Genomic DNA, 25,822 nt, shown 5'->3' on the forward strand with positions numbered 1-25,822 from the left:
TGTGTGTGTGTGTGTGTGTGTGTGTGTGTGTGTGTGTGTGTGTGTGTGTGTGTGTGTGTGTGACCTAACATTACTATCCTTGTGGGGACCTACATCTGTTTACACAGTCACGTGAGGGGACTGGCTTCCCTTATGGGGACATAATGGAGGTCCCCATAAGGGGAATCATTAATTTTACGGTGAAGACTTTGTTAGGGTTAGGGTAAGGGTAAGGCATGTGTTGGTTATGGTTAAGGTTAGGATAAGTCTCCAGGAAATGCATGTAAGTCAATGTAATGTCCCCTGAAGTAATATAAACATGGTGTGTGTGTGTGTGTGTGTGTGTGTGTGTGTGTGTGTGTGTGTGTGTGTGTGTGTGTGTGTGTGTGTGTGACCTAACATTACTATCCTTGTGGGGACCTACATCTGTTTACACAGTCACGTGAGGGGACTGGCTTCCCTTATGGGGACATAATGGAGGTCCCCATAAGGGGAATCATTAATTTTACGGTGAAGACTTGGTTAGGGTTAGGGTAAGGGTAAGGCATGTGTTGGTTATGGTTAAGGTTAGGATAAGTCTCCAGGAAATGCATGTAAGTCAATGTAATGTCCCCTGAAGTAATATAAACATGGTGTGTGTGTGTGTGTGTGTGTGTGTGTGTGTGTGTGTGTGTGTGTGTGTGTGTGTGTGTGTGTGTGTGTGTGTGTGTGTGTGTGTGTATGGACGTACATTTGAGCCTCCCTAGTGTTAGGGTTAGGGTGTATATGTCTATGCTGTATGTCTGCCGTAAAGATTATCTGCATTTATCTTCATATGCTTGTATAAATGTAACATGAAAGTTGTATATTTATAGTATATTATGTGATTCTGTGAAATACTGCATTTATATATTGCAGAGGGGAAGATGTCTGGCTAAACTGATGCTGCTTTCTGTCTAATTAAAATATTTAGATATTATTATGGCTGCTCATTGTGATATATTAAGATGTGAATACGGGCAGAAACTACACCTGCTGTAGTACTGTAAGCAGAGTATTATGGGTATTATTAAGACTGATGCTTTCATCATTTCATCATCCAGGTAATTGTTGGTCCAGATATATAATATTATATATATATAATAGTTAAATTAGGAGGAAAATCGGAGGAGAAATGCCGTATATTGAGGTAATGTAAGAAGATAATTTTATTAGGAAAGGAAAGCAGCTGAGAGCCTTTTACTTTCATCAGATGTTGACAAAAAGGGAACATACCATAATTCAAACCAAAGTCTTGATTGCCTGATTCATATTTAGCCGTTAAGTATAATGCCTTACAGTCTACTTTCTTAAAATATGTTACCATCAAAATAATGCAACTTTATTTATATTTGTATTATTTTGATGTAAATGTTTTGTCATCTTTGCAATGCTGCTTCAATAAAGACTTTTATTGCTGCTCCATTTTTAGGGTACACAGATTTTTTGTCTGAAACCACCGTGTTGAACATTATGTTAATTGTCTGTTTTCCCATATCATGTGTTAATATTTGTCCTTGTGTGTGTTAGTATTCTGCTCAGACTTAAAGCTCTGCTGTTTTCTTCACACACTTTTTGTCTTGTATCCGCTCAATTTTGCTCAGCTCTCCTTCGATGTCCTCAATCGTAATCGTGGAGTCCGCCATGGAAACAACATCCTCTGCTGGAAAACAAACAACAACAAAACACATTTTTCTGGGTCTGATAACGGGATAAGTAGAGATACACATATTCAAATAATTCAACTATTATCATCAAACCATTGACAGAACATCAATGTGAAGCAACTACTGTAAACTACTGTATTGTGACAATTTAAAAGAAAACATGGTGGACAGTAGACCCTAAAAAAGGCATTTGGACATTTCAGGTGAAGTAAGTGGCTCTTTTATGCTTATTTTCAGGTTCATGTCACTATTTAGTGTCTCTACGGGACATGTTTCCATGCTTTAATGTTCAAAAAGCTCTTTATTTTTTATTAAATCTTCCCTGGATCCAATTCACCATCCCGCTCTGACCAAACTTCTGTGTACTTCCTCCCACTAATTCCTCAAGCATCACTAAATCAAATTAAATACAATTTAGTAAAATAGCTGCACTGCCCCTCCTCCTCACCATGAGTCTTGGATCAGCTTTTAACATGTTAAGCCCGAGAGACCCCGGTACCGGGGCACTGCCGCAACATCTTGCAGGAAACAGTGTCTGAGGGCATGTTCATTTAATAAACTATGAATGTTTTATATCCATGTAACGGGAAGAAACTCATCTAACTGATCTTTTTTTTTAAATAAAACTCACAATGCTAACGCTGAGCCTCTGAATTAGCAACGAGCGAAAAATGCTAACAGATTACTGCACCGAAATTCACTCACAAAACCTTATTATTTATCTTTTCTGCACATCCATGACATCGTTTCACATCGTGAGGTGACACAGAATTGAAGGGTACCCTCATTATCACTCAATTATACGAAATCGCGACGTTATAAACAAAAACAGACATCAAAACATGTGGCGCTAGGTAGCTAAAAATGCTAACATGGTTACCTTGTCTCTGTAGTCTGCTCAAAAGTGGTCTTCAATGGCATTAAAATGATAAAAACGCTGCTGAAGTTAATCCATAGGTTAATCCAATGTGTCTGTGTCCCTTTGAAATGATTTCTGATAATCCATGAGCAATAAGACTGCTTTTCCGTTTCTAGATGTCAGAGCGAGAGATAGCTTCACTCTCATGCAAAACTACATGCGCAAAGCCCCCACCTTTTTGTTTTACAACGTGTGTGTGTGGGGGAATCCCCCTTCGATTCTATTGGCTCTAACGGTCAGAAGGAGGTGTCAACCATCAAAATCGACAAAGGGGGGCCAGAGATATGGAGAAAAAAACCATTTCCACCCAAATCACCTCAGAGGTGGAGTTTTATTTGCTAAACCTCTCTAAAAAGGTCAAATGTCACTTGTTTTGCATCAATCTTGATACAGGGTACTTATTATATGTTGTACTTTGGATTCCTAAAGTTTTTAGTCTACCTTACCATCATCCAAGGGTAGTTTTCACTATAAGTAAAAAATAATTTTTGGACGGACACTATAATTTACAGTTTTTTACTATGTAAAATCTGAATTTTCTTTAATTATAATATCTGCAGAAAGTTGGGGCCATGCACACATCACTTGTTTTGCTAATGACTTAAAACAGCAACATAATGAAAGCATGCATCCAGTGAAATATAAACACGATATGTGTCATGGTTTTGGATTTATGTTTTCATTTTCCACCTTTGTTTTGAAATGTTTTCCTCCTTGTGTCTTGTCTGATCCTACTCCCTGTGTTTGCCTTCCTGTCGTTAGTTTCCCTGGTGTGTCTGATTGTGCCTCATTGTGTTCACCTGTTGCCCTTGTGTTTCTGCCTCCGTTGCCCAGCTGTGTCTTGTCCTGTGATTACCCTTCTGTGTATTTAGTCTTGTCTTCCCCTGTGCTCCATGTCTGTTTGTCGTCATTTCATGTCCCTGCTACCTGTCGTCTATGCTTGTCCATGTCTCCTGCCTGTTCCCGTCTGTAAGTTTGTTCCTGTCTGTTGTGCTCCCCGGTTTTGTTTCTGTTAATTAGTTTCTTGTTGTTTTCATGCCTTCGGCTTTTTATAATAAAGCTCGCTTTTTGTTAACAAACCTTTTGTATTTTTTAACTGCACTTGGGTCCTATTTTCCCCAAACCTGACAAAATGACTTCTAATTATAACTCACTTGATTTCTGCGTTGCCCCCTCCACCTGCGTTTTCTCCAAAGAGCCGTACTGCTTTGAGGATCTTCTCTCCTTTTCTATATCGTTAAAAAAAATGCTGCTTTTTCAGGACTCTGCGACACAAAGACCTGCAACCTGACAAATATTTGTAAGATACCGACCAAGTGCTCTGTGTGAGGGAATATAACGGGAGGAGCTGCAAACATATGCTCACACACTCCTTCCCATACACTAGATAAATGAAGCTCCTTCCTATAACACAGTTTGATGCTCTGCAGGGCGCCACCTGCTGGAAGAATCACAGCATGACGAGAGGTGACGAGAGGGAAGTATATTTGGGTGGTGGTATTACAAAGGTATTCAGATCCTTTACTTTTCTCTAGTGTCTCACTTCAAATTATGAAAAAGAAATGCTGAAAAAAAGTCAAAATTCTGAAGAAATTAATTTTCCTTTCCGTGTTTTCTTTGAGAGCTCTATTTCTGTTCACAAAAATGTTCAGAAAGAGGTAACCACAAAGCGATATTTAACCGGAAATACTAGGGAAATGTTTACTCATAATTTTTCATCCACACTTGCCCCTGCTAACATCTCAGTAAATTAGCTAGTAGATCATTTTAATTAAAAAATTAAAAATGTTATAGATACCATTGCTCCAACTAAGGTAAAGGAAGTGATTGGCAAGAAAAGATCTCCATGGAGAAAGGCCATGACCGTGAGAACAGAGAAAAGAGAGTGTCGAAAAGCTGAACGTAGGTGGTGAAAAACAAATCTCCAGGTTCACTTTGAAATCTATAAAGAGAGACTTGGCCTATATAATTTGGAATTGAAAAACGCACGACAGTCTTTCTTCTCTGACATCATTACCAAAAACAAAAACAATGCACGTGCCTTGTTTGCTACCGTCGACAGCCTAACTAACCCCCCAGTGTCAGTAGCCTCTGAATTTCTATCCACCAGGGCATGCAATGATTTTGCCTCCTTCTTCACTGACAAAATTCAGAAAATTAGACAAGCAGTCAGTGCCTCTGCATCAGGTACAGCAAATGTGTTGTCCCTATGTCCACCTAATATCAATTCAAACACACACAATTCCATCAGATTAATGATAAAAACCTAGAGGACATTATTCAACTTCTGAAATCCTCCTCCTGCTGCCTTGATATTATTCCAACAGGATTTTTCAAAGATGTTTTTCATTCCATGGCCTCAGATCTACTTCATATAGTAAACACATCTCTTCACTCAGGTATTTTTCCACAGGCCCTGAAAACTGCAGTCATTAAACCACTCTTAAAAAAGAATAATCTAGATGCTTCAGTAATGAACAATTACAGGCCAATATCAAACCTGCCATTTCTAGGTAAAATCATTGAAAAAGTTGTTTTTCAACAGTTGAGTAACTTCTTGCATTTAAATAACTGTTTGGATGTGTTCCAGTCAGGATTTCATCCAAACCACAGCACTGAGACTGCTCTTGTAAAGGTCTTCAATCACATCCACTTAAACACAGACAGTGGCAGAACTTCAGTGTCAGTATTATTAGATCTCAGTGCTGCGTTTGACACTGTTGACCACAACATATTACTAGACCGACTAGAAAACTGGGTGGGACTTTCGGCAACAGTTCTAAATTGGTTTGAGTCCTACTTAAAGGACAGAAAAAACTTTGTTTCTATTGGTAAATACACATCTGAGTTGACAAATATGACATGTGGGGTACCTCAAGGCTCCATCTTGGGGCCTCTTCTCTTTAACATCTACATGCTACCAATGGCTCAGATAATGAAAAACAACAAAATAAGTTACCATAGCTATGCGGATGACACACAAATTTACGTAACAATTTCACCAGGAGACTATGCTCCAATTCAAACACTGAGTAAGTGCATTGAGCAAATCAATGACTGGATGTGTCAGAACTTTCTCCAATTAAACAAAGATAAAACTGAGGTAATGGTTTTTGGAGCCAAGGCAGAACGTATAAAAGTTAGCGCTGAGCTTCAGTCTGCAATGTTCAAAACAACAGATAAAGCCAGAAATCTAGGTGTAGTCATGGACTCTGACCTGAGTTTCAACAGTCACATTAAAACAGTTACTAAATCTGCCTACTATCACCTAAAGAACATATCTAGGATTAAAAGACTAATGTCACAGCAGGATTTGGAAAAACTTGTCCATGCTTTTATCTTCAGTAGACTCGACTACTGCAATGGTGTCTTCACAGGTCTCACTAAAAAATCTATTAGAAAGCTTCAGCTGATTCAGAACGCTGCTGCTCGAGTCCTCACTAACACTAAGAAAGTGGATCACATCACTCCTGTTCTGAAGTCTTTACACTGGCTCCTCACTGACACTAAGAAAGTGGATCACATCACTCCTGTTCTGAAGTCTTTACACTGGCTTCCTGTGTGTCAAAGAATAGATTTCAAAATACTGCTGCTGGTTTATAAAGCTTTGAATGGTTTAGGCCCAAAATACATTTCTGACCTACTGCTAAATTATGAACCATCCAGAACTCTCAGGTCATCAGGGACTGGTCAGCTTTCTGTCCCCAGAGTCAGAACTAAACATGGAGAAGCAGCGTTCAGTTATTATGCTCCAAATATCTGGAACAAACTTCCAGAAACCTGCAGGTCCGCTGCAACTCTTACTACTTTTAAATCCAGGCTGAAGACTTTTCTTTTGGTCGCTGCTTTTAATTGAACTATTCACATTTTAAACTGCACTGTAACTTTTATCCATGTATTTTTTCTTTTAATGTTTATTTTATTATCTTTTCTTTTTAATGACTGATTTTAAATGCCATTTTCTTAATGTCTTTCATTTTTTTGTAAAGCACTTTGAATTGCCTTGTGTTGAAAGGTGCTATATAAATAAACTTGCCTTGCCTTGCCTTGAGTTAAAAGTCAAAAACCTTAGAAAATTCTGAAGAAAATCAATTACATTCTGAAAAAAGTCAACATTTCTGAAGAAATTCAACTTTGCTTGAATAAGCCAACATTCTGAAGAAATTCAAAATTCTGAGAAAAGTCAACATTTTGAAGAAATTCAATTTCCCTCGAAAAAGTAAAAATGTCGAGAAAAGTTAAAATTCTGTGAATAAAAAAAAATTGTGGAGAAAAAAGTGAAAAAATTTAAAAAGGAAATATATGTTTATTTGTTTTTGGGTGCACTGTCCCTTTAAGACAACATATTTTATTTTCAACACACATCTCTAATGATTTCTAAGACATAAAAATACACCTTTTGACATGTTTCGTGAAATTGAAATACAGGTTTGACAAACATTTTCCGACTGCTCAAAAAACACACATCAGAGCACATTTTCAATGACCACCCACTGTACACCCCACCTACACATTTACATTACATACAGGATGTTCGGGTTCACTGGACCCAGGGCTAACAAAAGTGAGGGAATTTTCACCTGTCTGAGCCGTGTGTGTGTGTGTGTGTGTGTGTGTGTGTGTGTGTGTGTGTGTGTGTGTGTGTGTGTGTGTGTGTGTGTGTGTGTGTGTGTGTGTGACTTTTGTGTTCCTGCATTGTTGTTGAATTCAAGCACCGACACCTGTCTGCTCTCACATTCCCGCATTATGTTTTGCGGGAACCAATCTTTATTTTTTTCACACTCTATCCAAGCTGCAAATTTGGGGCAAGACAATAAAAAAAGCTTCGCCAGTTTGGGTCCTTATCACAACTGATTCTCTGCTCAGAGGGCCTTGCAAATTATTTTGGAAGAGAGAGAACCATTTGATGATGATGTAGAGGAAGAGGAAGAGGTTTCAGAATGTGAGGATAACATTTCTGAGAATCTTGAGTCTGACAGTGACTTTGAAGAAGAGGATGAGATTGAGCATCAGCTAGTTACAAAAAAAGATGAGCCACAGGACCAGCCAGTCAGCGGGCAAAAAAACAAGTAGCACTTTAATTCCTTAATGTGATCTAACAAATGTTACGTAAAAGGGCAAATATTAACCATATATGCTGTTTATATTGCTTGTAATTGGGATGAAGTAAACATCTGTTGAGTATTTTAACATGAAATAGTTTGATTGTGTTGAATTGAAGCCCAAAAAGGCAGCAGGTCCACCAGACCCAGGAACACTGGCTGAGTAACAAAAATATGAACACCACACAAGAGTTAAATTCTGCTGTGATTAAACGCCATCGTGTTCCAAACCACATCAAGGATTATTTCTGAAACAGTTTGGAGCTTAAATGCTTTTTCTCTTGCGGGTTTATCACAAGGTGAGTTCCTTTTTGCACATTAAAGAAGAAGCGCGACGGCAGTGTTTGTCCCCAGTTTGTACTCAGTTTGTACCTACACTGAAAACCTTACCCAATACCCTATTTTTAAGGCACTAAAAGCTAAAAGACTGGGGAAACAACTTTAAGCTCACCTATTATGCTATATTTGAACAATATATTATTGGGCCATATCGATACAAAACAGGTCTATGAAGTGTTTTGCTCAAAATACCAAACAGATCACCCATTGTAGCCATGCCTCATACCCCTCTATTTCAGCCCTGTTACTAAAGTGCTGATTCTGGGTCTGTAGCTTCAAATATAAACCGAGCTTCTGCTGGCCACGCCCCTTTCTGCATGCAAGCAGTGAGCTCTGTGAAGAGAAGGCTGTCTACCAGCAGAAACTCACCTAAACGCTGCCGTGATTAAACGCCATATTATGTCCCAAACCACATCAAGCATTATTTCTGAAACAGTATGGAGCTCAAATGCTTTCTCTCTCGCAGGGTTTACCACAAGGTGAGTTGTTATATCCTGCTTTTTTCCACATACTCTCTCCAGTACAGCGTTAGCTCAGAGTGTTAGCGATGCTTGCTAATGTAAACACAGACCATATTACTTCCAAAACACGTCGCACATTGTTTCTGATACAGAGACGTTTCTGATAAGGAACGTTGCCAGGACTTCAATGTAAAGCCAGCCCACATTTTAGTAATGACGTCAAGTTCTCAGCAAATCTGGATCAGCTCCATGGTACACCCGTATTTAGAGATGTGGGTACGGAGGAAAAGAGAGAGGGTTTTATTTTCTGACACTTTGTATGTCTCCTTACACACCGGGGACACATATTTATGTATAACATACATCAAAAAGTGCATTTTGCATAATAGGTCACCTTAAACATTATAATACAATATTGACTGTCAAAGACCAATCTATCTTCAAAACACTTAGTTTCATTTCATTGCTGTTCTTACAACTGCTGCTGTTTAGCTAACATGCATTATTGAGCTACACTGTTACTAAAAATCTATTTATCTTTTTACACATTTTTTAGGTTTTAGGTTTTGCTTTTAATGAAGGAAGTATGATGCTCTTTTCCCCAGGAACATAGTCATGGTATTATCAATGTTATCATGAAACACTACGACTATACATTAAGATAATAATTGATCATTGCACGTCATTGATTCAGAGCACCACTACATTTCACACTTCAAAATAAAAAGTAATTTCAAAGTTTCATTCACAATGTTGTGTCACACTTGCTTTCCTAGGGCTTTGAATAACAGAACAGTACCTTTACAATGCAAACTTATTTTAATGCTGCCTGTAGGACCTAAACTATTCTGATTTCAAAACTAACCATGTCTGTTGCACCATCTCTTACAATATCATCCCAGTAAACTGCATCGTTTCTGATTATGTGCTGAAAATCCTACAATAACTGTCAGATCTTTTGAATAAATAGCCCTAAAGAAATAAAGTGTACGGTTCCATGCATTGATTTAGATATTGGAGAATGACTCCGACGCACCAGCACTGCCCGAGTTTGCAGTCTCTGACACGTGGTAGACGTCTGAAAGACAAATAACAAATTGTTATTAGGGAAAATGTATCTCAGTAAATGAAAATAACTGCTCAATTTAAAATAGAAACTTGCTTCTTCTTCCACGCAGTTGATGGAACCAGTTCAGTCCAGTGGAGGAAATGCCACCACTTGTACTCTAAAGTAGAAACCAAATGTTATATGGTATAAATAGGTGCAGGATATCTTTGTTATTTAATGGGTAGAAACATTATGAACAAGAAAAACTGCATACACTTTAAAATGACTTACTCTTGTTGTATTGGAGCCTGTGCTTGTTGTAGGTGATTTTCTTGCGAGGATAGAACGGATCTAAAGAAAAATCAAATTCATCTCAATCAATTTATGTGCGATTTGGAAAACATTCAAGAAGATTAACATTTTTAAACAACAATAGTTTAACATTTTAGAGAAAATAAGCTTACTTGCTTTATAATTAGCATTAACACTCTTGTGAGCTTTAGAGGGGCTGCTAAGAATATTCGCACAGTAGGCTACATTGTCTCCAGTAATGCCTTGGGTTACACTTTGTTATCTGAACTCTTTCCAACCAATCCATTACAGAGAAATGCCCCTAAATCCTCTATACACATGTAACAATTACCAGTTTACCTTAAAAACAATGGATTCCAAAACAAAGCTTGAAGCAGTAAAAACAAGCTCCACCTATGCCGAACAACAACTGTAATAACATTGAGTTCTCTGAGGTTCTCTGAGTAGCATGAATGGATGTTTCGCATTGGCAACATCTACAGCGTCACCTCATCAGAATACTTTTTGCAAGTCACGATTGGCTGGAATACAGCATGTCATCATTGTCAAGGAAGATAGAGACCCTCTGTTATGGTTTCGCCAACCATTTGGTGTGTTTTTAAGCTTTGAATTCTAGCTCTTACGTGACAGGAAGATAGTTTTAGTGATTCTAAAATGGCATGTGTGCTCCAGTGAAGCTGATACATGCTAAACCTGTGCCATCCTTCGTTCATAGCCCTTGAGACGGCATTACCTGTACTTTTTTTTATTGTTCTATACTTTGAGTGCATTCTCGTAATTAGATTGCAGCCAGTTATATGGAGTGAGCAAGTTCATTTCACACGTGTGTATATATTCCTTATAGTCAAGAGCTTAAAACTAGGCTGCCAGTATTTCCAAGATCCAAAGCTCTTCACTACGAAATGGTGGACGAAAACATTCTTCCAGTAATTCTGTTAAAATTGGCAGGATTTGTTTTTCTTGTTTTCTTCACTTTGGGTAATTTTTTTCCCATTAAAAAGTAACGGCGTCAACACAGCCTGAACTACAGGACATAAACCAGATGGGCGGGGTCAATAGCCAGATTAGCTGATTAGCCGGCCTTCTATTTATTGTGTTGTGTACTCTTGCTTTGGCACTGGGCTTGCTGTAACATTGTAAATGTTCCTGCCGTTGGACAGTTAAGGACTTCTGTTTCTGATTCTTGATGTTTGGCTTTGTTAACAAAGTTGTCGACCTGCTAGTTTTTATCTTAAGTAATGCTAACATAACAAATGCACACTCAACGTTATGGTGTAAATGTAAATTAAAATCTTTAACTGGGGACACTAAATCACAAAGGTACAGAAATCTCTATCATTTTCTTTCAATGCTTCATGATAATCTCATTATAGAATATAAGATATGATAACAATAATGCTAAAACTGATATGACTTTAATCCTTTTTCATTGCATGATATTAAGTTATAATCTGGTATTTTTACCTTCTGGCAGGTTAAAGGATTTGAATACTTCTACTACTACTATCAAAAGAGGTATCAATCTTGTATCCACAATTATTAGTTTAAAGACAACATACCTTTGAATCAAATAGTGTCCCAAACACTAAAATGAAGAAACCCTGAGGAAAATCAAATAACACGCATATTTCTTTAACATCAAAGACATTGACAAAAATAGGTTTTATATAAAAATACTGCTATGTAAGAACAAGTTGTTATTTTGTTATTTTTAAAGGTTGCAAATACCTGTAGTGAATTGAAGAGTGCAAAGACAATGTGGAGTCCTCTATTTGTCGAATCTAGCATGGTCCCCACTCCTAAAGACCAGGTCAGTCCAAATAAAGGAGTCAAAATGGCCACACACCTTAGAATGACAACCAGCGTATGCCTTTCCTCTCTTTGGCCGGCGTCTCCCACGCCTCTTCTTAGCATTTTGAACAAGACCACGATTACGATAATTATGTTGATACAAACTATAGATAAGGCAGGTATCACAAACGCCAACAGGGCCCTTGTTTGCTCCCAGTTAAGCCAACAAGCCTCTTTTCTCCTGATGTATCCTTCTCCTGGTGCTGTGGCGGCAACAGTAACAACAGCTATGATCAGAGGGCACCCGTAGCCTAATAAGAAGCCAATAGCCAACATGACTGACTTGGACATGTGGGAGAAGACCATGACTGTCCGGTAAAATAGCAGAAGGCCTGAAACTAGCATCCAAAAGAACACCGCAAGGTAAAACAAGTGCATAAAAAATGTTGCTGTGCTACAAGACTCAACTGGAACATTAAAGTTCTTGTTCTCCGGGTTTTCAGCTGGGTTGTCGGCAATGTAGGCTCCAATGATAAAACAGATGTCAGCGATCAACAGAGAGAGGGCAGTGTTAATGATGGAAACATGACGCATGAAGGCAGTGCTATTTTTAGTTATGGCTTTCCAAACGTATCCTTCAATAATTAAACATATAACTAAACTTGCCAAAGAGATCCCAACTCCAATGTAGGTGATTAGATCCAAGAGTTCTTTGAATTCTTTAGGGATACCAGTTGACATCAGAATTGAAAATGAGGTGAGATGGTCGCATCTGCAGGTTACTGTGTCATTTATATCGGAAACAAACTCACACCCTTCACTATCCCAAGCCCCCCTGTTGTCAAACAGTTTAAAGTTCCAGAAGACACACTGAGGATCTTGCGTCAGAGTCGTGTTTAACTTGGTGTAGCTTAAAGTAACGTTCCGAATTGTTTCATTTACTTTGATCAGCACCACAGCTGCGTTGAGGGCATTAACGGGGTCAGTGTTATTGGTGTTGAAGAGGCTGGTGTTAAAGCTGGAGTTCCGTACTGGCATAACATTATTTAGGGTGAAGAAAGTAATAGTGGTGATAGAGGCGTTGCTAAAGCCGTTGTTAGAAATGTTCAGGACAACGCTGCTGTTCAGATTTGCGGAGAACGAGATAAGGTCAGGGTCAAAGGTGCTTCTGTCGAAGAGGATTGCAGCAGTCTCAAAGGTAAATGTCCCATTTATTTTATCAGAGAGGAGTTCCATCGAACCCAGTAAATCAGAGCTTGCGTTGTTGCTTTCGTTTGCATTCAGAAATGTCCAGGACTCTCTTGAATCCTCACCAATAATGAAATCAACTGTTTGAAGGACACTCTGCAGATGAAGAGAGATTTCATTGTGAGGTTACATTCGCATCAAAAAAATATACGTGAACTGCTCTATAAAAATCAGTCACATCGACTCCGATACACATTTTGAGTTATGTACATAACTGGAAAGAGGAGATTCTTAGCTTTCCGAATATATATGTATTTTCCGAGGGGGGTAATGTATTTATTGTATAAATGTGATATAAAAGATTGATATTCTTGAAGCCAAGACATTGTTTTTTTAGAATCAACCAAAACCCCAATTGCAATGCGCCGTTGCGACATCCGACTGGTTTCAATAGAGCAGTTCACATATTTGTTGACATAAAAGACATATCTAAACTAAGATAATGCTGATGGGAAGGTTTAACCTACCCTTATGACAGGTTGATTGACTACCAGAGTATCAATATCTGCAATGTTGCCCAGGATGTCCACGATAGTTGATATGGTATTAGGTGACTCTCTTACTGCCTTCTGCACCTTTTCGACCTCTGCACTCAGATTCCCCACAAAATCGGGGACATCTTGCACCAGCAACACCTAAAGTAAATATTAAAAACACATACATTTATATAATGAGAGATTGTAAACCATGACAAATACAGAGATGTTTCTTTTCTGGCAACAGCTGCACATTTTAAGCCACAAAAATACAGAAGAGGCTAGAAGAATGTGATTGTGTGAGGGATGGCCGTGTGCTTTGATACAGGGTACTACCATTTGGAGACCTATCCCATATTAACCTGTTAAGCCCGAGAGACCCCGGTATCAGGGCACTGCCACCAACATCTTGCAGGAAACAGTGTCTGAGGGCATGTTCATTTAATAAAACTATGAATGTTTTATATCCATGTAACGGGAAGAAACTCATCTAACTGATCTTTTTTTTTTTTTTTCAAAAGAAAACCCACAATGCTAACACTGAGCTTCTGAATTAGCAACGAGCTAAAAATGCTAACACCTTACTGCACCGGAAATCACTCACAAAACCTTATTATTTATCTTTTCTCTACATCCATGACATCGTTTCACATCGTGAGGTAACACAGAATCGATGGGTACCCTCATTATCACTGAATTATACGAAATGGCGACGTTATAAGCAAAAACGGACATCAAAACAGGTGACGCTAGTTAGCTAAAAATGCTAACATTTTTACCTTGGCTCTGTAGTCTCTCCAAAGTGGTCTTCAATGGCATTAAAACAATAAAAACGCTGCTGAAGTTAATCCATAGGTTAATCCAATGTGTCTGTGTCCCTTTGAAATGATTTCTGATAATCCATGAGCAAACAGACGGATAATCCATGCTTTTAGGTTTCTAGATGTCAGAGCTAGACTGTAGCTTCACTCTAATGCAAAACTGCATGCGCAAAGCCCTCACATTTTTCTTTCACAATGAGTGTGTGTGGGGGACTCCCCCTTCGATTCTATTGGCTCTAACGGTCAGAAAGAGGTGTCAACCATCAAAATCGACCAATGGGTTCCAGAGATATGAAAAAAAAACAATTTTCACCCAAATCACCTCAGAGGTGGAGTGTTTTTGGCTAAACCTCTCTAAAAAGGTCAAATGTCACTTGTTTTGCATCAATCTTGATACAGGGTACTTATTATATGTTGTACTTTGGATTCCTAAAGCTTTTAGTCTACTAACCCATCATCCAAGGGTAGTTTTCACTATAAGTAAAAAAGAATTTTTGGACGGACACTATCATTTCCAGTTTTTTACTATGTAAAATCTGAATTTTCTTTAAAATAAAAAACATCTATATTGATTCTGACTTTTCTACATCCAACTCACAGGTTTATCATTACTTTGAGAAAATAAATTATTCATATAACCCTTTTAGAAGTTAAGTTGTAGTCATTTGTTTTGGGCATGTCATTTTCGAGCCTGAAACATGAAAAACAGGCTTGGTGCTTAACAGGTTAAAGATTAAAGAAGTGTTGTTGCAGAGCCACACTTTATATAAAAACAGTGGTCAGTTAGTTACAAGAAGTTACTGGACAGCAGAAGCCGTGATGTAATGTGCCGATGTTGGTCGAAAACGTGGGTCTTTTACAACAATACAAAATATTATAACAAATTAGCTCGGTTCATTTTTTCTCACTTTCTCACGCGAATGTACTTCAGATTAAATAAAATACACACTAAATGAAACTTCTCACAAGGTCAGTGGATTATCTTGAGCAACTGGTAATGATTTCTGCTGTTGAGTTGATTTATAAGAAACATGACGTTTAGATTTTCTTCATGCTTTTGTTGAACAGATGGTGTCTCAGAGTTGACAGGTGTAGTTTGTTAGAAAGAAAATTGTTCCTACATACAATTGTTGCACAACATGGAATATATGGTTACGTAGAACTAGTGAACAAAGGACCGTTTTTTTAATAACTTTATGGTATACTGTGTGTTTTATAGATTTAAAATGGGGATGAATTGCTATCCCCAGCTGATCACTTACCTCTGAAAAATCAAGCAACTTCTTGATTACTTTGATAACGCAAGTGTTCTCTACCAATATCCACTTGCCATCATCACACTTCGCAATCTTTTCCCCCTCTTGACCTGGAGGACATTCTGTACTAGATTGTTCGCCTTCTCGTCCTTCCTCATAATCAGCGTCTTTACATGTAAAAGCTTAGGAGATAAATAATAATCAATTAGTATTACACAAAATATTGAGGAAAAAGACTGCAAAAGAAAAGCATAGTCACTTTTGAAACATTGCACTTACGTTCTTCGGAAATTGTCAATGTTGTTACCCGGCTATAATCGAGATCATCGACCTTACAAGTAAATGCTAGTGACGTTGGTTCACTGCAGTCTCCTAGCGTGTATTCATACGTGCGACAGAATGGGTTTCCATTTCCAGTAACAGTAGATCCTGCAAACATTTAACAGTGTTGTTAATAAAATAAACTGTTATTGGAGGTGTGTTTTCAGTATGGTCAGATTGAGAAGTTTTCTGAAACATTTTAAACTTACCAATAGGAGTAAGTGAGCCAATAGGAGGAGGTGAGCCTCTAAACCACTTCACCTTAAAAGGGGACTGCACACAACACTTAAGTGGTACTGTTTGTCCCTCCAGACATTCAATGTTTATTTGACGCTTTGATACTATGATGGGAGCTTCTTGGATATCATCTCCAATCACGTTCCTTTTTTGTCTGAACTGCAATACGTCGCCCATCAGAGTGCATTGGTAAAGTCCTGTGATTAAGATAATAAAAACAATGATTACATTGGTATGCTGTAAAAAAAAGTTAAAAGAGTGATACCATTAGTATATTAAATAGTGAACATTCCAGTCCAAGCAGCAAATTAATTTGTCTATTAGCATCAATTAAAAAAAGCTGTTATTTTACTAGCTTTTGCTTACCAATATCCACAGCATTGGCTTTCTCTATTCTTAGAACAGACCTTGTGTTAGAATTTGTTATTTTTCTCTTTCCAGCCTGCTTAATTACCCTTCCACGAAATGTCCACTCGGACTTTCTTAAGTCTTCTACATTAATGCTGGGGTCGCACACGAGTGTCATGTTATTTCCAGTATAGTTTGCGGCGGTAATCCCTAATTCCTTTTCACCTTTGGAGAAAGAAAAACACATCAGTTTGGTATTTATACAAGTTAAACAAAATGTAATTACCTATACTAGCTATGTTGGACTTACTGTTGTACAATGCAGTGACAGAGCCAATGACAGGGGCAATAGTAGAGTTTACTGCTTTTGAAAATGCTTTATTTGCTTCAGCCAATTCTTCATTTTTAACCTCTGTAGTCTCAACAACAAAATCTGTAAATATGCTTCCTTCTCTGTAAGAACAAACACAAAACAAAATGGTGGTGTCAAATGTGTACAGATTTCCTGCCTCCATATGTCTTAAATGCCAGAATTACCATACCTGAATCCTGTCACAGAAACACTAATAAAGCCTGTGATTCCTCCATACTGCTTGTTTAACTGTGGGAGAGATACGGTTCATAACATTACCAATTCAACTGAAAATACAGGTTACAATTTGATATGGTATTTATCAATGCACTTACCACTGCTTCCATGCTGTCTTTAAGATTGTTGTATGCAACACTTGTTGGATCTTTCAAATCTTCTGTGAACGTCTTGTTTAATTGCACTGTCATTTCCAAATTGAACCCTATTTATTTGAAAAGAGAATAAAAACAAGATCAAACAATTCAGTTTGTTGTGATTTAAAGAATATACTAGCTAGACATGAGGAGAGGACACAATTGTGAATCATTTTTTAATTTGGTTTGCATGACTTGCAGATCAAGGGTATAAAACCCATGTCTCTATCAAATGCAAATATCCTTTTCAGCAACAGTGTTGAGATGTCATGTGGAAGGTAGCAATTAAATAGCTTGACCTATATTCAAGCAGAACTGCAATTTATAATTCATCAATTAATTTTTGAATGAATGACATACGTCCATTTACACTCTTAGGTCAAAGCCCTTTTTTCACGTTTGGCTCGCCTGTGCTTTTTTTGTATAGATGCTTTTTAAAAATTGCATTATAAAGTAATATCATAACTTAAGACAAGCTTAGCTATCAGCATATGTAGGCTGCAGGGATGTCACATGAATACTATCACTCAGAAATATATTCAAAACCCACAGTGAAAAGTAGTTTACAAGACTCTTGACTTCAGAAAATAGTTTCTTTCAAGTCTTGGTGACCAAGGGGAAAAGACAAAAATCTATATGTATTTACCAAAAAAAGGTAATGGAGATGTTATAAAGCAATGAGCTACATAGAGCCTGATAACTACATTTCTGTCAATAAAAAAGACCTTTCCCAGGAGCAGTCGTCGTTGTTACTGCAGGTGTAGCCTTGGTAGTGTTAGGATGCGTGGAAAGGGTAGGACCCAAATGCAGACTACAAAACAAGGTAAAAAGGTCTAGAAACAAAAGCGAGCTTTATTCCAAAAGCTGAACAAAAACATGGCATGAAACACATAGGTACTACAAAAACTGACCGTGACCAACATGGTGGGAGACAGGAGAAACAGTGAACCGACAAGGCACACAGGGGAAGACAAGACTAAATACAAAGAGGGGTAATCACAAGACAAGACACAGCTGGGGTAAGGGAGGCAGAAACACAAGGGCAACAGGTGAACACAATCAAACAATCAGACACACCAGGGAAACTAAGACAGGAAGGCAAACACAGGAAGAAGGAACAGAGAAGACACAAGGAGGAAAACATTTCAAAACAAAACAGGAAACCAGAGACAGAAAAAGACAAGACAAAACACAACACAGACAGATCGTGACATAACCCCCCCCTCAAGGGACGGATCCCAGACGTCCCAAAAAACATAGTCCAACATTTCCAAAAGGGTGGGTGGAGGGGGTCCGGAGGACGGGCCCGGAAGGGGTCCCGGGCGGACGGCCCGGGGGCAAGGCAGAGTCCAAAAAGGGGCGAAGGCCACAGCGGGCGAACTCAGGGGGCCGGGCATGAGGGCAAAGGCAGCGGCTCTCAGGGGGCCGGGCTCGAGGGCGAAGGCAGCGGCTGGAAGAATCAGGGGGCCGAGCCCGAGGGCGAAGACCGCGGCTGGAGAACTTAGGAGGCCGGGCTCGAGGGCGAAGACTGCGGCACTCAGGGGGCCGGGCTCGAGGGCGAACAAGAAGGCGGCGACGAGACAGCTCCGGAGGACAAGCAGGAAGGCGCTGACGGGACAGCTCCGGAGGACGGGCAGGACCCAGTATCGGCCGGACAGGAACCGGAGCCGACGGGACAGGCGTAGACGGGGTCCTGAACATGACATGGGCTGGTGTCAATGGGACCCCGGATGGAGCAAGGGCTGGTGTCGACTGGACCCCCAACGGAACAGGACACAGAGTTGGCAGGACCCCCGGTGGAACAGGTGTCGGCGGGACCTCCAACAGGACAGGATATGATGTAGGCAGGAAATCTGGCGGAGCAGGTGTCGGCGGGACCCCCAACAGGACAGGATCTGGTGTTGGCAGGAAACCCGGCGGAGCAGTAGTCGGCGGGACCCCCAACGGGACCCCCAACGATACTGGACGTGGAGTTGGCAGGACCCTCAGCGGAACCCCCAACGGGACAGGGCATGGGGTCGGCAGGACCCCCAACGACACTGGACGTGGAGTTGGCAGGACCCTCAGCGGAACCCCCAACGGCACAGGACATAGGGTTGGCAAGACCCCCGGCAGGAGAGTAGTCGGCGGGACCTCCAACATCACAGGACATAGGGTTGGCAGGACCCCCGGCAGGAGAGTAGTCGGCGGGACCTCCAACATCACAGGACATAGGGTTGGCAGGACCCCCGGCAGAAGAGTAGTCGGTGGGACCTCCAACATCACAGGACATAGGGTTGGCAGGACCCCCGGCAGGAGAGTAGTCGGCGGGACCTCCAACATCACAGGACATAGGGTTGGCAGGACCCCCGGCAAAAGAGTAGTCGGCGGGACCTCCAACATCACAGGACATAGGGTTGGCAGGACCCCCGGCAGGAGAGTAGTCGGCGGGACCTCCAACATTACAGGATATAGGGTTGGCAGGACCCCCGGCAGAAGAGTAGTCGGCGGGACCTCCAACGGTACAGGACATGGGGTAGGCGTCGGCCGGAGAGCCAACAGGACACGAGGGGCTGGAGTGGGCCGAACCACTGACAAAACACGGGGGGTGGCGTCGGCCGGAGAGCCAACACTGGAGCCGAAACTGAAGCCGGAACCATGGCTGCTGGGGCCGGAACTGGGGCCGGAACCATGGCTGCTGGGGCCGGAACTGGGGCCGGAACCATGGCTGCTGGGGCCGGAACTGGGGTCGGAACCATGGCTGCTGGGGTCAGAACTGGGGCCGGAACCATGGCTGCTGGGGCCAGAACTGGGGCCGGAACCATGGCTGCTGGGGCCAGAACTGGGGCCGGAACCATGGCTGTGTGGGCCGGTTCTGGAGCCGGAACCATGACTGTGTGAGCCGGTACTGGAGCAGGCGCCATGGCTGCTGGGCACGGAACCGGAACACGGAACCATGGCTGTGTGGGATGGTACTGGAGCACGGTACCATGACTGTGTGGGCCGGCACTGGAACACGGAAACATGACTGTAAGGTCCGGTTCTGGAGCAGTGACCATGGCTGCTGGGCACGGAACAGAAGCCTGGACCCTGGCTGTGTGAGCCAGGTAATCGAACACGGAAGCATGGCTGTGTGGGCCGGTACTGGTGCACGGATCCATGGCTGTGTGGGCCGGTACTGGATTACGAGCTGGCTTCCTGACCTTGCGTTTCTTTGAGGTCTTTTGGAGGCTCCGTGGACCTCCAAACGCCAGACGGGATCCCAAAAAAGGGTCAGAGGATGGAGACTGGCACTCGGGGCTACGTAAAAATACTCTGAGCCATTCAGGCAACGAGCTCCTCAGCCATGGCATGTTAGACACCTCCATCTGTGCCTTCTTGAGGATAGCCTCTTTGTCCCTTCTTGACGAGGTTCCACTCCACTCGACATAATAACATTGAAGGGAAAAGTCTAGATCGAACAGATCTACCTTAAAATCTTCAAAATCCGCTGGGTCCATATTTGGTCGGTTCATGCTGTTAGGATGCGTGGAAAGGGTAGGACCCAAATGCAGACTACAAAACAAGGTAAAAAGGTCTAGAAACAAAAGCGAGCTTTATTCCAAAAGCTGAACAAAAACATGGCATGAAACACATAGGTACTACAAAAACTGACCGTGACCAACATGGTGGGAGACAGGAGAACCAGTGAACCGACAAGGCACACAGGGGAAGACAATACTAAATACAAAGAGGGGTAATCACAAGACAAGACACAGCTGGGGTAAGGGAGGCAGAAACACAAGGGCAACAGGTGAACACAATCAAACAATCAGACACACCAGGGAAACTAAGACAGGAAGGCAAACACAGGAAGAAGGAACAGAGAAGACACAAGGAGGAAAACATTTCAAAACAAAACAGGAAACCAGAGACAGAAAAAGACAAGACAAAACACAACACAGACAGATCGTGACAGGTAGTAGCAGCAGTTATGAGTGCTGTGGTTGGAGCTGGGGTCGAGGTAACGTCTGATGTGGAGCTAAGGGTGGTATTTTGGCTGGTCACACTAGTTGTTGGTTGAGTTATGAGTATTGTAAAAATATTTTGTTTCTTCAATTTCGTCTGCTTTGTTATTTTGGTTGCTTTGTTATTTTTAACTGTAATAAAGTAAGATCATCTGTAGAGGGAAATACCTTACGTGAAAGTGAATTACAGAAAATGTTCTACAAATAACAACCAGGGACGAGTTATCGAAACGCTTATTGCTAAAAACAGGTAATGATGGTGGTTGAAAGAGATGTTGGCGTTTGAAAGACTATTTTATAAAAGTGTGTTACTGTTGACAGTATGAGTCGAGTTATTATAGCCTTCATCACTTGCTTTAAGATATTTAAACTGCACCGAAAGTATGTGTATCTCAAATACAATATACAATGGTGTGACTACATTGTTATAAGCAAGAAGTTCATTGGAAATATTCCTGGATTAGGTTAGGTGTTGCAGTGTTAAGATGTGTTTTGTCAATAGAAGTTGAGTCAATTAATCAATTCAATTTTATTTTATTCTGATGACTCAGGATTCCAAATATTCTGATTAAACTTGTTAAACATTTTAACACTTTTTTTGGATCTGAAAAAAGATAAATACAACTTGTACGTTCAGCTCTCCCATTAGGAGAGATGACTTAATAGTTTCAAACAATATGTTTCCCAGAAGGTTTTTGCCAATACAAAATGTTGAATACATAAATACTGGACAAGCATTTAACATCACTGAAACTTAAAGACTAACTGAATTGTTTTAATAACAGCTTAATAATGATAATAATAAATCCTGAATATGTATCATTATGTAATGTAACAATTGGTATATTTCCCTTACCTGTTGTTGGAGACAGTGTGGTTGTTGGAGACAGTGTGGTTGTTGGAGACATTGTGGTTGTTGGAGACATTGTGGTTGTTGTATTGGTCACAACTGTTGTAGCAGCCATTGTTGAGTCTGAAAAGACCATTTCATAATTATGTTGGTTAAGCTGAAGAATACACACCTTAACAAGTCAAGTAGATCATTCGTACATTTAGGTTCAAGAGCAGGGCCAAGCCTTAAAAACAGCAATGATCACCTGTGAACCCTACCAACACATCTGAGCACCATCTTGAATTACTCGACGACAGACTTGAATCATGCCCTCAAGCATCATCACAGTCTTTTTGTCATTCCACTATCGTTACATCAGACTTTGATTCTGTCAAACTATCTGCTGGCTGACAGGTGCAGCAAATGCAAGCTTGTAGCCCTCCTTGGTTACATCAATTATGCCATTTGCCATTCCTCATGCAAAATCCTTCCTGTCCGACCTGCATAAAGCTGCAGCCCACCCTAACTCTACAATAGAGTTGTTCTGGAAGATGCATGCAAGATGGAAAAGTGTCTTTGGCAAGATTTGTTGTCTTGGAATTGCATCTCCTTCTTCTACGAGCTCTTTATCGCCAAACCTGAGGATATTGATCTCGCCTCACAGGCCCGCTTGTCTTTATATTTGCTCCATGTGTTAGAAGCCATTTTTATAGCTGTTGTTCTTTGGTGGTCTAGGAAATCCATACTCGTCCACACAGAAAACACACATTGATCCTTCATGTAGATCCTTAAAATATATATATCTTGTTCTTTAGACATCATGCAGCTCCCGCGCAGACTTACTTGAATCTCAGCTCAACACCAGTTCAATCAGGAGAGACGTTGATGTATGGAATACATATTTATTACCGGGACACATAATATGAATGAAATAATGATTGCCACAATTATAAGAGGAGAATGAAATGGTGTTTGGAGATTAGGCCCCAGTTTGCAGGATAATAATTCAGGAGGGGGAAGAACCGCTCCGATGAAACCCCCGGGGTCTAGACATTGGTGGTGGTGATAAGTAGGTGGGAACAGACTGAAGGGAGAAGGTTTAGCTTGGTCCTAAAGGAGATGGGAGGCGAAAGGGGTGGAGGAGGGTTGCGTTTTGTCACCTGAAATGACAGCTGACAGAGGGAAGAGCAAATATAAAGGGATTAGCGGGAGCTATGATAGGCTTGTGAGAATGGAGAGAGGAGAGATTCGTTAGCTGGGGAGTGACGCCCCCGATCACTTAATGAGGAAGGAGAGTGTAATGTGGTGACGTGTAATCTGAATGAAGAGCTTGGTCTTCCTGATTGAACTTGCGCTGAGCTTCATTTCATTCTTTGGGCATCCCACATTTCTGGTTACCACCACATCATTGCTGATTCATTGTATTGTTTCTCTTTCCAGAATATCAGACAAGTCCCAGAATCGGATCTCCATCCCATACCAGTCCTACCATTAAACTAGTCACTGGCCAACACTGTCTTTTTACTTCCCATTCCCATGTTTCGCTGTTTACCAAAAGCTTACAAAAACAGGCACCTGCTCTTAACGTTACACAACTACCACTCACTTCTGACCTTTTCAGCCTTTGCATCTGTTCTCTAAGCTCAGGCACATGTCCCCCATTGTTGATATAACCTCAAACCCATTTGTTCTTACCAAAACAGGAATAATGGCCTAATGCATTGAGAACAAGTCAACAGCAATTCAAGCATTTCCTTAGAACACTGTTCGAGTTATTCTGATCAAACCCTACAGGTCCTCAGTCACTGTTCATCTCGAGCATATACATTCTTAATAATCTCAACAATCTTCATCATGGACACACTCAACTCAGCTGAATTTAAATAAGTTTGTGTGGAGTTTATACCAATTGAAGCAACGGTTGTTCAGTCTGAAAGAATAACATCATACCCATTGTTTGACAAGTCAATTTAGACGATAACCAACAACACGGAAAAGTAATCTAACAATTGTTATTTTGCACTTGTTTTTGCTGACATTGTGGGTGTTGGAGTGTTCACCCGGGTCGTAGTGACTGTTGTTGAGACTAAAAACACAATTTTACAATCATTTTTGTTAAGCTGAAGAATGAATCTGACAATTCAACTAAGAAAATATCTGCCAACATGGTGAAGTCAGATACCTATCGTTGGTTTTCCCCAAACCCTTTCATAACAAATTAACCATGAACCCATTGTCGTAGACAGTGAGTTCCTGTTGCATTAGTAATGATGTGCCCCGCCCCCACACTTTTGCCACGCCCCCTTACATATCATGAACCGTTTGCCAGACTGTTGTGGAAAGCATCATTGCACTCAGCAGAGAGTTCCTATTTAATTGGGGATTACATACTATTACTATAATATGGAATGCCATTACCATAGCGCCATTTTGAGACAATCGCTATTAAACAAGAAGATGTTGTAACTTAAAGATACAATATCCAAACTGCTCAAAATGAATAAATTAAATACTGTCTTTTAAGTCTTACTTGTTGAAGGAAGAGTTGTTGGTGATGGAGTTGTTGAAGGAAGAGTTCTTGGTGATGGAGTTGTTGTAGGAAGAGTTGTTGGTGATGGAGTTATTGAAGGAAGAGTTGTTGGTGATGGAGTTGTTGTAAGAAGAGTTGTTGGTGATGGAGTTGTTGTAGGAAGAGTTGTTGGTGATGGAGTTGTTGAAGGAAGAGTTGTTGGTGATGGAGTTGTTGAAGGAAGAGTTGTTGGTGATGGAGTTGTTGAAGGAAGAGTTGTTGGTGATGGAGTTGTTGTAAGAGGACAAAGGGTAAAGGCTGTAAGAAGTAAAAGAGAGATGATTTCTTAGTTAATTGCTTCTGCATATGATAAGATGCATATTTTAAGAACTAGAGCTATCAGAATGTTTGAAATTCCCCATACTGTACGATTAATGTGACCCAAAGGTGATTTTCGTTTTAGTTTGAGAAAAAAAGTTGAATATCATAATTGGGACTACCGGCACAAACAAAAACATCACTTTTGGTCATCATAAGTGGCCCTAATCCTTTTTACGTACATTTGAGTTAAAAACAATAAAATACAATTATAGATTCTCTACAACATATGGCAGTGTTTCCAAAGTTGTCCTTCTGACTCAGGCCAGCTCCTGTCTTTCGACAACCCAAAAGCAAGCAATTACATAGTGAGACACAGGGATTGTCATGCAATTAAGGATAAAGACTTTGACAATAAGGCACATCAAATGCTGGCCAGAATGCAGTGATTACTGCGGACCAACTTACTGTTTTGACCAGAAGGCTGGCAGTATTGTCCATCAGGAGGAATGGCATTGATGCATCCACATGTGTCCCCAGTGATGTTGTCACAGGATGTATACAGTAAACACTGGTCACATGACCAACGATACTGATCCTCACATCTGCACTGGTAACCAGAACTGCTCGGAGAGCAAACTGGAGACCAAACAAAAACACAATGAATTTCACACATGTAATGAGTTTTTCTAACTGTCATATTAGTAAAGTGTGTTTTACAACTTGTAGATTCACACTTAGGGTTGACAACACCAACACATATTTCACTTATTTACAGTATTGTATCTGCACCTGTAGAAATGTTTACATCAAGGATTTGTGCGTTGTTGAGGATAAAGGGGTAACGGATGCTTCTCAGAATGGTACTCAGTTGATTTATTAGAGTGACATCTGTGGTGCTCAACTCAGCCAAGATGATGTATTCAAAGAGAATAGGAGGAGCTGCAGGGAGAGCATTTGAAAGAAAAACAAATACAGTTGATGTCTCACTTGTAAATAATATTATCATTTGGTTTTTGTTTTATAAAATACTGTCCTTTAAGTCTTACTTGTTGGTGATGGAGTTGTTGAAGGAAGAGTTGTTGGTGATGGAGTTGTTGAAGGAAGA

The 25,822-nt window shown here is 40.5% G+C and overlaps 1 protein-coding gene and 1 long non-coding RNA gene across 2 annotated transcripts in view; both read right to left on the reverse strand.

Moving 5' to 3' along the window:
- Nucleotides 1-8,796: 8,796 nt before the first annotated feature.
- Nucleotides 8,797-25,822, reverse strand: part of LOC117479955 (adhesion G protein-coupled receptor F5-like) — a 35,149-nt gene continuing 18,123 nt past the window's right edge. The window contains exons 12-27 of the mRNA XM_034127058.1: nucleotides 25,183-25,353; nucleotides 24,418-24,454; nucleotides 21,912-22,028; nucleotides 17,031-17,137; nucleotides 16,886-16,944; nucleotides 16,654-16,796; nucleotides 16,362-16,568; nucleotides 15,968-16,192; nucleotides 15,717-15,866; nucleotides 15,444-15,619; nucleotides 13,352-13,519; nucleotides 11,574-12,980; nucleotides 11,405-11,446; nucleotides 9,825-9,884; nucleotides 9,648-9,711; nucleotides 8,797-9,563 (exon numbers count right to left, since the gene is read on the reverse strand). Of these exons, the coding sequence (XP_033982949.1) occupies nucleotides 9,493-9,563; nucleotides 9,648-9,711; nucleotides 9,825-9,884; nucleotides 11,405-11,446; nucleotides 11,574-12,980; nucleotides 13,352-13,519; nucleotides 15,444-15,619; nucleotides 15,717-15,866; nucleotides 15,968-16,192; nucleotides 16,362-16,568; nucleotides 16,654-16,796; nucleotides 16,886-16,944; nucleotides 17,031-17,137; nucleotides 21,912-22,028; nucleotides 24,418-24,454; nucleotides 25,183-25,353 (3,204 nt within the window). The 3' untranslated portion in view covers nucleotides 8,797-9,492. The remainder of the gene's footprint in view (nucleotides 9,564-9,647; nucleotides 9,712-9,824; nucleotides 9,885-11,404; nucleotides 11,447-11,573; nucleotides 12,981-13,351; nucleotides 13,520-15,443; nucleotides 15,620-15,716; nucleotides 15,867-15,967; nucleotides 16,193-16,361; nucleotides 16,569-16,653; nucleotides 16,797-16,885; nucleotides 16,945-17,030; nucleotides 17,138-21,911; nucleotides 22,029-24,417; nucleotides 24,455-25,182; nucleotides 25,354-25,822) is intronic.
- Nucleotides 24,568-25,805, reverse strand: LOC117479933. The gene is made up of 4 exons (XR_004555605.1): nucleotides 25,764-25,805; nucleotides 25,507-25,656; nucleotides 25,183-25,353; nucleotides 24,568-24,714 (listed from the first exon to the last, which is right to left on the reverse strand). It is a non-coding gene; the product is annotated as an uncharacterized LOC117479933 (long non-coding RNA).

Source organism: Trematomus bernacchii, unplaced genomic scaffold (assembly GCF_902827165.1).
Source record: "Trematomus bernacchii unplaced genomic scaffold, fTreBer1.1, whole genome shotgun sequence".
NCBI lineage: Eukaryota > Metazoa > Chordata > Actinopteri > Perciformes > Nototheniidae > Trematomus > Trematomus bernacchii.